The sequence below is a fragment of the Scyliorhinus canicula genome, chromosome 4 (genome assembly GCF_902713615.1).
Source record: "Scyliorhinus canicula chromosome 4, sScyCan1.1, whole genome shotgun sequence".
Classification (NCBI taxonomy): Eukaryota; Metazoa; Chordata; class Chondrichthyes; order Carcharhiniformes; family Scyliorhinidae; genus Scyliorhinus; species Scyliorhinus canicula.
The window spans coordinates 202,922,503-202,937,164 of NC_052149.1; the positions used below are offsets into that span (position 1 = coordinate 202,922,503).

Consider the following 14,662-nt stretch of genomic DNA (forward strand, 5'->3'; position numbering starts at 1 on the left):
CTTCAGGGACAACATCAGCAGGGGCTACAGACCAAAAGTCAGCTGCCATTGCATGAACTTTACCTCCCCGTACTTTTCTTAGGGTGAGGTACCAAACCCACCAATGGCAGTTGGATCATGAACGTTTTAATGGAATTTGGAAGAATGATGCAATAAGTGTCGTGATATCATTGGTGTGTTGTAATTCACTGACTGACCACTAGGAGTCGCACTAATATATAAGTGAATGTTAGAGTCAGGTGACAGCAGACAGGCTGGAGGGAGTTGGAGAGAGAGGTTGCTTGTGCATGTTCATACTGTTATTTATCTGTTGTTTTGTATATAGTTTACCCCCAGTTAATGTTATTAAATCATTTATAGCTATAGCTGCAAGTGTTCTTGTAATATAAATCAGGCCATCCGACAAGAACATTACAATAAGGTGCTCACAGATAATCCCACATCTAATCCTGAATAGCTTTGTTGCAGGGTGCTGCATGGCATGTGTAGGTAGTGGTGCAAACATCTGCTGTCATCGGACCCCATTAAAAGCAGCCAAAAGCAAGTGCAGTTGCCTGTCGGCAAAATGTTTTCCCACTGTAAAGATCTTCAATAAACGTTCTGCAGGCTCTTTGAAACTCTTCAATTCCACTTTCAGGTGTTGATCCTGACAGCTACTGCCCCTAATGGAAACAAATATTACTTACCCGAAGTGGTCAAATCGAGAAACTGCCAACTAGGGGGTGGATTTTTCGCTGCCCACTGTCAGTAGCCGCATTCCCGATGCAATGTAGAATCCCAGGAAGATCAGTGCCAAGAGCTAATCCGTTGCTATGCTCCAGACCACAGCTGGTGGTGGAATTGAGGTTTGCATCCCACTCCGGCAGGTAGATGTACATGGGTCATTTGAGCTCATTTGTATTCTATTAATGGACTTGACACTGGATTCTCCATGCCTCTGTGATGCTCTGACCCTCTCAACCAGGATACACCCTGGCATGGATTGTGCAAGTATTTGCCATTATGGTCCTGTCGCAATGGACCTTGTGGTGTACTCGCAGTGGGCCAGGGGGGTAGGTATTGAATGTAGATGCCCCAAATGTCAATTGGAGGGCCCCTCCCCTCGCACAATACGAATCCTACCCATCCCACCTCTAGCCCTCCTATCAGACCCCCCATGTCAGACCCTCCCCAGTAAAAACCCCTATCAGACCCGCACATCAGAGACCCCCCATATCAAAGACATCTCAATAGAGACTCCCTCAGTAGAGACCCCCATATCAGAGTCACCCTTGTCTGGAAGATAAGGAGCAGTCGAGGCAGAATCAGTGAGAAATCACAGCTTTTTCATCTATCTGTCCCTTACACCTGCTGCCTCAGACAGAGGTGTTAAAAGCAGCACCTGTACTTCATAGAAAGCCAAATATCACAAAACTTTAAGCCCCTTCAGGTCGTTTGATCTATAGGGCTTCTGTTTACTTTCAAAGTGAAATAGCTTTTAGGAGGCAGTAATTGACAGGGTAACAGATTCCAGATAGCCAGGGTTGACCCAGCAATTCTCATGGTGGAGGGGGGAGGATGTCCCTACTTGTTGGGGGGGGGGGATGAGGGGGGGGGGGGGGAGGAATTGCATTTTGGGGGGGGAAGGAGCCAGTCGTGGGTCCTTGGTATCGGGCTGCCCGCTCAAAATGGCAGCTTGAGAATGGGATTCGGAACAGAATCCCTCGAGCCCCCCGCCATGCATAAATTAAATGGCAAAGAAGAGTGAATTGCTCCAGAGGGCTGCTCTTAACGTCTGTGTAAGCCAGGAGCGATTCACTTCTGGTGGGAGAACAACTCCCAAATGCACCATCCTGCCCAACATTCGTAAATAAAGCCTATGCTCAGGACCCCCCCCCCCCCCATACCAAGTCGCACAGCAGAGTGCTTGCCTAATGTGGATAAAATCCTGCAGGAATGGTCCTTATTTAGCTGCCTGACAGGCATCTGCTGCCAATTTTCCCAGTGCCATCCCACATTGCCAGTGTCTGAATGGCATTGGGTCCTTTCCAGATGCATCCCCCCACTATTTTGCCAGAGCCACGCCCCAGCCTGACCCCATGTAACCTGAAAAATTCAGCCTTTGGAGTGCTTGGATATTGATATTTTGTGGTGTGTTTGTGCACTTCTTTATTGTTTTGTTTTAGTGCACTGGCACCATGTTCTGTAATTAAATATGCACAGAGGTTCGGCAGTTGCTAATAACATGTTTCATTTGGTACAGGAGTGGTTTCACGGATGATCAAATTAGCTTTCATCTTCTGTCTCACCATATATCTTCACAACAGCATTATACTGTGCTACCCAAGAGGTCCTATAATTACATGCCTAAATTCAGAACTTTGAGGCAGATCCCCGAACCTTTCACCCATTGAAGTGAACCCTTTTCATGCTGTTCATCTGTTTGTGCTCTCCTCTGAAACACAACCAAATGCATATATGAGTTTTTATTACTCTTAGCCGACTGAACACATTACAAAACATTCAACAAATGCAAATCTTCCCTTACATAAATTTTGTGTGTTAGGATGTGTAGTAAAATATCCAGTATTTCAAATTAATGCTATCAAATTCCTTTGTTTATCAATGGACTGATCAAGAATTAAAGAACAAAGGGCCAGCATATGGAACAGTGAGCACTGCTGCCTCACAGTGCCGGAGACCGTTTTGCACAACCTAAAGATATGCAGGTTAGGTGGATTGGCCACTCGAAATTGCCCTTCATATGGAATTTCTTTTTTAAAATTCTCCTTATAAATATATATAGCGTGCCCTTTGTCTTGAGCTTCTGCCTTATCCTGAATCTGCAGTAGGTTAGCTGTAGTTACTTACATACGTAATCTGATTTTCCATTCAGCAGCCCTAAATTTAACTCCAAACAGGTGTTTTTACAAGGATTGTAAATCTATTAAATCCAATAATGCGGCTAAGTGTTGACGCCGCCATAAACGTCGGAGCCAGCTGCCGATATGGGCACCAGCACGGCCGGCGCGAGTCCGCGCGTGCATGCCACAGCCGGCATGGGTCTGCGCATGCGCTTGGGTTGCCGTCTTCCCGCCAGCCCCTGGGCAATATGGCGGAGCCCAACAGGGGCCCTGCACGGAGGAACATAGGCCCACCCCCACAATTAGCCCACCCGCCGATCGGTTGGCCCCGATCGCGGGCCTGGCCACCGTGGAGGCCCCCGCCGGAGTCGGATCCCCCTCCCCCCCCCACCAGGACAGCCCCCGCAGCCAGAATCGTGAGGACCCGCCAGGTAGGACCACAGGGAACGACGGCGGCAGGATTCGGCTGAACTCGGTGGCATTCGGCCCGTCGAACGAGGAGAATCGCTGGGGGTGGGGGGGAGGGGTGTGTGACGTTGAGCAGGCCCCGACCTGCACCGCACCGAATCTCCGGTCGCCAGAGACTCGGCGGAGCGGTGTCAGAGTGACGTCACGGGATTTGCGACCCCTCCACGACAATTCTCCGACCCGGCGCAGGATCGGAGAATTCCGCCCCCTATCTATTTCTGTTTTAAACACACTCAGTGATTTGCCCTCCATAGCCTTCTGTGGCAAAGAGTGCCACAGATCGTCCCTTTAGTCTGAGATTGTTGTGTGTGGGTGAAGAGAATTAGCATGCTTTCCACTTTTCGTATGCTAGTTTGCTTCTCATTTTCAGCCTCCAGTGCTGCCTAACAGCAATGTGTCTATCAGTGCTCAGCTCCTCAACTGTCCCTCTTTATGCCAATACATGGAAATTGGGTCCTTTGAGGCCCAGACTAAGATTGCACCTGGAAGAGGTTCCAGTCTCCAAACATGCAGTGTCCAGGCCCACTGACCAGGAGGTGGACATGCCCTAGCACTTATGAACTAAATTGCACGCTGTGGATAAATTGCTCCACTACCTTGTTTACATCTCAGTAGAGTTGAAGTGAATCCTGACAAAAAAACCTGCAGTGCAGCCAAAAGGCAAACTGGTGTCTAAATATGTCACCTTTCTGGCAATAATTGTGACCAATCCAGAACTAAATGTGGTGCTTTGCATCATTGCTTTGAACTCAATCGGTGGGACTGAGGGCGGTCCTGACGTATGACCAGCCCAGGGCCTCTTTAAGTTTTTCCAATGCTTGTACCCTGGAGAGGACACCCCAGTTTCTCTGTAGATCATTACCACAACGTGGGACGCAGCAGTTATCACAGAGTTGACCATCGAGGCACAAACCATCGTCTCACAAGACAGAAGACTGCCAGACACAAATTGAAAATTAATTGATGGGAGAATCTAGAATCTCGGTATATCTTTGATCTATTCTCTCAATTTGTTCAGTTGTTTGCTGTCCTCTATTCGGACACTGAGGAATGTCGCATCCTTCCACCTTTAAATAATAATAATCTTTATTATTGTCACATGTAGGCTTACATTAACACTGCAGTGAAGTTACTGTGAAAATCCCCTAGTCGCCACATTTTGGCACCTGTTCGGGTATGCAGAGGGAGAATTCAGAATGTCCAATTCACCTAACAAACCGTCTTTCAGGACTTTTGGGAGGAAACCGGAGCACCCGCAGTAAACCCACGCAGACACAGGGAGAACGTGCACACTCCGCACAGAAAGTGATCCAAGTGGGAATTGAACATGAGACCCTGGGTCTGTGAAACATTACTGCTAACCACTGTGTTACCATGCCGCCAATAAAAGGTGCAGCTGTGCGACCCAGATGGGACAGCTGTCATACTTTGCTCAGTTAGATCTTTTTTCATTTGACCTCCATATAAAATATGCAATATATTGTGTAATAGATCATAGAATTTACAGTGCAGAAGGAGGCCATTCGGCCCATCGAGTCTGCACCGGCTGTTGGAAAGAGCACCCTACCCAAGGTCAACACCTCCACCCTATCCCCATAACCCAGTAACCCCACCCAACACTAAGGGCAATTTTGGACACTAAGGGCAATTTATCATGGCCAATCCACCTAACCTGCACATCTTTGGACTGTGGGAGGAAACCGGAGCACCCGGAGGAAACCCACACACACACGGGGAGGATGTGCAGACGCCGCACAGACAGTGACCCAAGCCGGAATTGAACCTGGGACCTTGGAACTGTGAAGCCATTGTGCTATCCACAATGCTACCGTGCTGCCCACGGTAGAGCCCACTCAGAAACTAAAACCTAACCAAGAATAAAATTCCATGGCTAAAAAAATTGCTTTTGCTTCAAATATGTAAAATTTGAATGGTTGAGCTCTTTTCCTGTTCACTATGTTCGTGTAGGACCCCTCATCTAAATGTAACAACAAGTTTTAAATGCTCAATAAAACCCTGTCAATCCCCTTGTAAATTTCACTAAACAACAGATTTTATATGTAAAATCAATTGTGCCTGTGTTAATTGTTTTCTGCTGGTTTTGTTCAAGTCAGTGGACTGCATTATTCAGCATTTTATGTCACTCTTGAAGTACGTAAAATATTGGTTGGCAAATGAATGCTGATGGGATCCAAATTAAACTATCATCCACTAACTGAGCTTCTGCCCAGAGAGATCCATTCTTTGTGGCATCGCGGCCATCCACACTGTACCAGCTGATGCTATTGAATGAATTGTTAACCTCAACATCGAACTATAAAACTGTTGCATCAGCATGTGAAAAAAAAATGACTTCTGGGACCTGAATTTAAATCCAGTCCAGCCTTGTAGCATGTATGTCTCCTCTATCTATTTATTCCAAGGGAAATCTTAGTTGAGTTTCAAGTGGGCATGAATTTCTAACACAAAACTCATTTGGCACTAGTTTGCATTGTCCTTTAAGTAGGTAGATGATTTGGGAAATGGAAAATAAACCACATTACAGTTATCTGGAAGTTAGGGTCCGAGTATATGGTGGACTCTAAAAAAGAGAACAAGGGTTTGTGTGATTCTATATCGATTCTGGAAACGCTAAATGCCGACTGGGCGCTTGAAATGTAGAGTAAGTCACTCCTTAGCACTGACACCCCTCACCTTGATGAGTAAAAAATAGTGGAGGCCTTTAAAAGCATTTTCTCAGTTTAGAATTAGCATTTTATGACCTTTAACATTTAACTACTGCAGCTCATCTCTTCTATTAGCATTCCTTACAGTGTCAAACTGAAGGGCAGGAAAGACAGTTAAGGATTGCTGTTGGAAAGTTAAAATGTTTTATCCTCCTGTGTGAAAATAGCATCTTTCAGTTGCTGATTATTATTGCGCAATAGATACAGAAGCAAACTTAAAAGATGTTTCTGTGTCTCATGTGTATACATTTATTATAATATCAAAGTGGTTATTCAACAAATACTTCCAAGTCTTACCTTCATTTTGGTATCTTAATGGGAGCGCACACTCATGCATACTCCCTCACCACACCTGCTCTAACCCTCACGCCCTCACTCATCTGCTCTCACCCGCACCGCCACCCACCCTCATCCACATCCGATCTCACCCTCACTCACCCACCCTCTTCCCGGGTCACTGCAGCCTCTACTTTCCTTGGACCCCCTTCGGCCTTGGTCCCTTTTGGGCTCCCTCGGCTCTTCTCAAGCCCCTCTTACTCGGCTCTTCACTCTGGCCCTGGCTCTTCTCGGGTTCCCCAGCGGCCCTGGCACCTCTTAGGCCCCCTCAGCCTCAGCTCTTCAGAGGCCCTTCTGGCCTCAGCTCCTCTTGGGTCCCCTCAGCCTTGGCTTTTCTTGGGACCCGCAGCCAAACCGCCCACCGTGCCCTTGCAGGTGTCCTGCAGAACCCAGGGTTCCGTAGAACCAAGTTTGGGGGCCACGGATCGAGACAAAAAAGTAATATTTCATAAGATATGCTGTTCTGAACCATCTGGAAGGTAGGGCGACATGTCTTTAAAATGGGTTGAGTTTTGACTGTGTTTGTTTAAACATTATCACTAGTCAATTGAGATGATTATTAGTTCTGATGATTCACTAATCTTAATAGTGAAATGGAGCCGGATTTACACATTCAGTATTCAGTTAGCCCTGTACTTTGGGCCCATAATTTCCTGAAGCTTGTGCTGAAATAGTGGGAAAATGCCATTTTCTGTTCAGAGCAAATGATTGAAGAAATTTGGCCACGAGTCATTTATGTCGATATTCATTAGTTAAGGGTATCCAGGGAAATGGATTAAGGCAGATTAATGGATCTGAGCTTCAGTTCGCCATGATATGAATGAATGGTAGGGGTGGCTCACAGAGTTTAATGGCCTAGACCTGTTCCTGATTCTTTGACTGAAGGCGTGTACCTCGATCTTGACTCCTTGTAGAATAGATCAAAGTAAGTGGCTTATAACGTTGCCAGAAAAAGTGGTAAGCCCGAGTGGGAGTAATTTAGAATCCAGCAAAGAAGGACAAAGAAACTAATAAAGAAAGCGAACAGAGAATATGAATGAAAGCTAGCAAGAAATATAAACAAAAACAGAAAATACTGGACAATCTCAGCAGATCTGACAGCATCTGTGGAATGAGACGGGAGCTAACGTTTCAAGCCTGTATGACTATTTGTCAAAGAAATACAAAGGTGGACTGTAAAGGGTTCTTTAGCTATATGAAAAGGAAAAGATTAGCAAGGACAAATGTGGGTCGATCACAGGCAGAGGCATGGAGAATAGGGAAATCACAGGGAAACTAAGCAATTGCATGGACAGAATTTTCCTTATAATGTGCAGTGTGTCACAGCGGGTGGTAAAAGTGCTGCTGAAGCTATTGGCATCAACAGCGGTTTTCTACACTGCATTGAGAGAGAAATAAAAGGCAAGGGGTGGGTCCCACAATGTCACTTAGTTTTAAAAGATTTTTAAATGCTTCCCCAATATAAAATAAAAAGAAGACCCCATCCCTGAACACCACCCCCAACTTCCCCCCAACCCCCACAGAACATTTCCCAACCTGTCACTATTGAAGCAATATGCTGCCTTTCTGTTTTTTCTACCAAAGTAGTTAACTTCACTGTTAATCACATTATATGCTGCCTGCCATACTCTTTCCCATTCACTTAGCTCATTCAAGTCTCCTTAAAGCATCCTTGCATCTTCCTCACAACTCATTCCCATCAGCAAATTTGGAAATATCCCATTTGGTCCCACATTCACATCATTGGCAGATGAGCTTAAGCAATGGGCAATGTTATGGAGTTGCAAGTGGGTAGTCTTGGTGATGGTGTGGCTATGTGGTTGGAAGCTTAGCTCAGGATCAAATCAGAGTCATGGTTGTGATCAGTCTTGTTCAGCCCCAGATAGTCGAAGGAGAGATACGGAGCCAATAGCTAGAGAATGATGTTTGTGGTAGGGACCAAATTCATTGAGTTCAGTCTTCCCAATGTTTTATTGACGGAAATTTCTGCTCATCCAGCATTGGATGTGAGGCAAACAGTGTGACAAAACAAACACAGTGAAGGGGACAAAATAGGTGGCGGTGAGGTAGAGCTGGATGTCGCAGCGTACGTGTGTAACCTGAGGTTATTTTTATAGATGATACCGCATGGCCTGCGCAGCACATTGATGGGAAATAGGCGGGAGCCAAGGGGAGATCCTTGGGGATACTATGGCCGGGATTCGCCGTTCATTGCTACCCCCTGCAAGCGATAACAAAGAATTTGGTGTCCCATCCAAAACTCCATTCACTTTCAGCAGGACCGGAGAATCCTAACCGCGAACGACTTAAGAGAATCCCAGCCTATAATTAAGATTGTTGCAGTGGTAAGAGAAGCCATTGCAGGCGATTCTCTAGCTTTGACCAAATATATAAAAATGGAACCAAACAGCGGCCACAACTGAAAGAGGCATTGAAGGAAGATAGTGTGGTTAACGTGTCAAAGGCTGCAGATAGTTCAGGATGATTGAGGAGCTATAATTTAGCATAGGCACAGTCCTATCAGATATCCTTTGTGTCTTTTATAAGAACCATTTCAGTGCTGCGGCAGGATATCACTGGTCCAGTGGTGTTATTTGAGGAAGAGCAGAGGAGTTATTCTGCAGTCGTGGTCAACATTTATTTTTCAACCAACACTGAAAAACAGATTAGCTAGTTTTTTATCTAATTTGCTTGTGCGCAGCACGTGTTGATGACCACATTTCTCTGCATTTCAAAAGTAATTGCACTTCAAAAATGCTTCCTTGGTCACTGAAGACCTTTAGTGATGTCTTGAGACTATGAAAGGTACTTTAAACACACAAGTTCTATTGTGGTGGGATGACAAATGGCAAAGTAATAATAATGTAACAATGAAAAAAGTAACTGGTGGAAACACTCAGCAGATCAGGCAACATCTATGGGGAGAGAAACAGAGTTAGCTAAAGGCAAACATAGTCCCATAATGAGCACGTTTAGCTACATGTTTCCCGCTGCTTGCAGTGCCGAGAAACACAATGGTATAAAATGGCACTCGCGTTAGATAGGAGGCCTCAGTTGGGAATGTTCCGTCTAGGCCGCACATCGCCCCATTTTGCTCACCGGAATTCCTCAGTAGTGAGGAGCAGTGTCCCTCTCATTGGAGACGCTGGGTCTCCCTGGGAAGGCGATAGATCACATACCGTAGGTACCTCGGGAATCGGCACATTAAAGTGAGACTAGCTGTCTCGCTCTAATATGCAGGTTTGCTAAAAAATGATCACGCCCAAAATGGGTGAGATTTACATCGCAACATCTCATGAAATTGCACTAGATCCCGCGAGGCATTGCGAGCCGGGTAGATCCCCGAAGCGGGGTCTCCCAGCTTCTATCGGCCACGCTGCGCCGTGGCGAGCTGCTTTTCTGGTGCAGCATGGCTGTAAAATCGTGCCCAACATTTCAACTTGGTGAACTTTCACCAGATTATTACATGATTGGCAATCCCAACTACTTTCATTACTTATTAGATCAGTTAATAAATCTTTCAAAACTATGATAAAGCTTAAAAGGATTGCAGACAGTACTCATTTTATATGCGCGATTTTGTTTTTTAAACAAAGCAATGATTTAAATAATATAATCAAAGGGAATTGGAGAACTTACTGAAGGAGATAAATTAATATAATGTGGAAAATTGCCCAGATATGTCCTGTACACAAGAAATAGGACAAATCCAACCCAGCCAATTTCCACTATTGTCCATCACCAGTAAAGTGATGAAAGGAGTCATCAACAGTGCCATCAAGCGGCACTTACTCAGCAATAACCTGCTCACGGACGCTCAGTTTGGGTTCTGCCAAGGTCACTCGGCTCCTGACCTAATTGTTTCAAACATGGACAAATGAGCTGATTGCCAGAGGTAAGGTCAGAGTGACTGGCCTTTACATCAAGGCAGCATTTGTTCATGTGTGGCATCAAGGAGCCCTAGCTGAACTGGAGTCAATGGGAATCAGGGGGGAAACTCTGCTAGTTGGAGTCATACCTGGCACATTGGAGAGTCATTGTGGTGGTTGGAGGTCAATCATCTCAGCTCCAGGACATCACTGCAGGAGTTCCTCAGGGTAGTGTGCTAGGCCCAACCATCTTCAGCTGCTTCATCAAGGATCTCCCTTCCATCATAAGGTCAGAAGTGGGGATGTTTGCGGATGACTGCACAATGTTCAGCACCATTCACAACTCCTCCGATAATGAAGCAATCCATGTGCAAATGCAGCAGACCTGAACAATATTCAGGCTTGGGTTGACAAGTGACAAGTTACATTTGCACCACAGAAATGCCAGGCAATGACCATCTCCTCCAAGTGTGATCTAACCATCGCCCCATGATATTCAATGGCATTACCATCGCTGAATCCCCCATAATCAACATCCTGGAGGTTATCACTGATCAGAAACTGAACTGCACTAGCCATATCAACACTGTGGTTACCAGGGCAGGTCAAAGACTGGGAATCCTATGGGAGTAACTCACCCCCTGACCCCCCCCAAAGCCTGTCCACCATCTACAAGGCGCAAGTCAAGAGTGTAATATAATACTCTCCACTCTGCCTGGATGAGTGCAGCTCCAACAACACTCAAGAAGCTCAACATGAACCAGGACAAAAAAATCCCACTTGTTTGCTCCCACTTCCACAAGCATTCAAACCCTCCACCACCGGCGAACTGTGGCAGTCGTGTGTACCATCTACAAGATGCAACGCAGTAACTCGCCAAGGTTCCTCAGCCAGCATCTTCCAAACCCATCACTACCATCTAGAAGGAGAAGAGCAGCAGATACCTGGGAACCCCAACACCTTGAGGTTGCCCTCCAAATCACTCAACATCCTGACTTGGAAATATATCGCTGCTCCTTCACTGTCGTTGGGGCAACATCGTAAAACTCCCCCCCCCCCCCCCCTAACAGCACTGTGGGTGTACCTACAGCTCAGGGACTGCAGTGGTTCAAGAAGGCAACTCACCAAAACCTTCTGATGGGCAATTAGAGATTGCATAGCCAGCAATGCTCACATGAATGAAAAAAATATAGGTTGAATTACTGTCCAAACATGACTGGCATCGATGATCTCGCCGTTTCAACTTTAAAACTCCCCCTTCAACTTTAAAAGTCTTAATAAAGGACACATTTCATTGGTAAAGTCCAAAAAATATCCATACTAATTTAGCAACACTGACTTAAAAATGAATTTTGAAGATCACTACAAATGGCACTTGAAGTGGAAGATTTGGGAAAGGGCTCATGGTGCAAAGGGTCACAGTCCCAACTTAAGCTCTTGTGCATGCTGTGGCAGAACCGCAGAATATGACTTAAAAATATTAGTTGTAATCAGTTGTAATAAGATTGGCAGTCGTAAAATTGCAGTAGACCTAAGTTATTGACATGCAAAATATTGATTACTATTTCTTTTCATTTGCAGCAGAGTGGACCTTCAGACTTGATAAAGAGGAAAGGTAAGTGACTCTAATTTAAATGTGCAGTCTACAACCTTCAGTCAAGGTCCCACAGTCAGAGATAGGGCCCTTATTCAAATATGCAAAATGCCTAACCCCTATTTCAGCTGGGTGCCCTGTATACCTGAGGTTTAGCACCCGGCACAACCTTGGGGGAGATCTTCCCAAATTCCACCCTCTCCTCCCTTCAATCATTTCTCATCCAGAGAGTGGGAAAATTGATGTTGAGTTTCTTCCCCCGGTTGTATTTACTCTTTGTTCAGCACTCAAGACATTAGAGGCCTGATTTCAATACAACCTGCCTGACTGGAACAAAGTTCAAAACGGGTAATGATTTGCTTCGCATTGGGTGACAGATTGATTGAATGAATGGGAATCCCATCATTCACACTGAAATCAAACCTTGGAATTAAGGGTCTAACATGGCGATGTCTTGAGGGGTCCCACATGTCCTATGCACTGTCTTATCTGCACACGCCCTGAATTAAATTTGGCACATCAGGATCAACCTTAAGATCCCATTTTAGATTACTTCAGGGCACGAATATTTCTCCTGTGCTTTGGTGACTAGAATTGAATGCGGTATTCAAGAGCATCCGATATTACATCAGTGCAACATTTTCATTCACACCAGTTTTATTTGAGGCTCCTTTGAGTGAGACAGACAACTTAGCACCAATTTGTGATAAACAAGAATAAATGTATGCTGTAAATTTGTGCACTTAGGAACTGAGGTTGACAGTACCTTCAGCTTGACTGGCTTACAGCCATTAAAACCATCAGGTTGAAACTTCTGTCCTTTCATTCTGGATTAGGTTTAAATCACAGTGCCAGAGATGGCCAGCCACTCCAGTCAGCCATTGATTTTCCCCCAAGAGTTGGACAGCAATCTTTTGTTTTTAAAAGGTGGAAACAATTTGGTTTGGCAACAAAATCCTTCTTTGTGTGCGAATCCTATTTTTAATGCTTGTATTTGAAGAGCCATTGCAGATATAAGCTTACCATAAATTAAGCTGACAGAAACGGAAGGATTAACCATTCATTTCTCAGCCTGAATCTGTCAATCAAGCATGGATATGGAACTTTTAACTTTTATCTGCACACCCAAATCAGTTCAAAAGCAAATTACTTTGAATCCTGAAGATTTGCCATATTTTAATTAGATGATTGTCAATGACATTAGTTGTGTTTATCGACCTGCATTTCTTTCTTTTTCTGTCCATTATTCTGCCTATTCATTGGCAACCTCTCTCCCATACCTTCCTACCTCTATCAGTAACAACATCTTTCTGTGTCTTTTTACATCTTCACAATTAGCTTGCCATTATGGAGTGCCTATAGTAAAGAAAAAGGTCACAAGGCAGCAGGGTAGCAGGGGCAGCAGGGTAGCATGGTGGTTAGCATAAATGCTTCACAGCTCCAGGGTCCCAGGTTCGATTCCCGGCTGGGTCACTGTCTGTGTGGAGTCTGCACGTCCTCCCCCTGTGTGCGTGGGTTTCCTCCGGGTGCTCCGGTTTCCTCCCACAGTCCAAAGATGTGCGGGTTAGGTGGATTGGCCATGCTAAATTGCCCGTAGTGTCCTAATTAAAGTAAGGTTAAGGGGGGGGGTTGTTGGGTTACGGGTATAGGGTGGATACGTGGGTTTGAGTAGGGTGATCATGGCTCGGCACAACATTGAGGGCCGAAGGGCCTGTTCTGTGCTGTACTGTTCTATTCTATTCTATTCTAAGGCGCTTCACAGAATGCTAACGCTCAAGTGTTAGTCAAACTCCTTCCTGCTATGGTTTGAGCATGATTTATGAGTTATTAACATACAGCATAGCTGATCAGTCTTAAATCCTTGTTTAACTTTGCCCCATTTAACATGGTTTAACTTTAACATTGGTGGGGCCTGTATTCGTGCTTAGTGTTGTGTGATTTATTTTAACCTTGTTTCTCATCGGCCGCGTGATCCAATCAACGTAATTTTGGAATAGCTTCTCCAGCTCCCTGACTCACTATCTTCACTGCCAACCCCCAGACCTGGGACTCTCATGCACCCTGACTCACTGCCGACCCCCAGACTTGGGGTCTCTCCCTACCTCTGACTCACCATCCCACTGCCGACCCCCTGACTTGGGACCCTCCTGCTCCCTGACTCACTGCCGACCTCCAGACCTGGGCCTCTCCCTACCCCTGACTCACCCTCTCAGTGCCGACCCCTAGACCTGGGACTCTCCTGCTCCCTGACTCAATGCCGACCCCCAGACTTGGGTCCTCTCCCTACCCCTGACTGACCGTCGCACTGCCGACCCCCAGATCTGGGGCCACACCATGTCCCTGACTCACCCTCTCACTGCTGACCGCCAGACCTGGGCCTCTCCTGACCCCTGACATCCTCTCACTGCTGACCTGACATGGGGCTTCTCCCTCTCCCTGACTCACCTCACTGCTGAACCTCTGACCCGTGGCCTCTATCTCTCTTAAACCCACTTGAATGGTCACAGAGCAGTCTGGAAAGAGAGTTCAACAAAAGTTTATTGTGGAAGTAAACTATGAACAAGCACAATCCAAGCACGTGCTGGGACTGCACCCAACAGGCTGGCTCCTATCTGGGCCGGCTTTTACGTCCCATATCCAATACCTCGCAGATGGGTCTCCACCCCTCAGCGTGTGAGTTCGTATTTCAGGAGCCTCATGGGGAGATTAATCAGCTCATCCGTGTGGGCCTGTGGGGTTATAACACCCATCTTCTTGCTCCTGTTCCTCATTTCCCCCCATCACCACTTCCCTCACTGTGAGCTAGATCAGTGACAAGATGCAGGA

General features: G+C 45.9%; 1 protein-coding gene across 3 annotated transcripts in view; it reads left to right on the forward strand.

The window, feature by feature from the left end:
- LOC119965323 (follistatin-related protein 5-like) overlaps positions 1-14,662 on the forward strand; it is a 709,947-nt gene that overhangs the window by 97,787 nt on the left and 597,498 nt on the right. For 2 of the 3 annotated variants that reach the window (XM_038795916.1, XM_038795914.1), the window contains exon 3: positions 11,824-11,857. In XM_038795916.1, coding sequence (XP_038651844.1) covers positions 11,824-11,857 — 34 coding nt within the window. The remainder of the gene's footprint in view (positions 1-11,823; positions 11,858-14,662) is intronic. The other variant, XM_038795915.1, reaches the window with a different exon arrangement.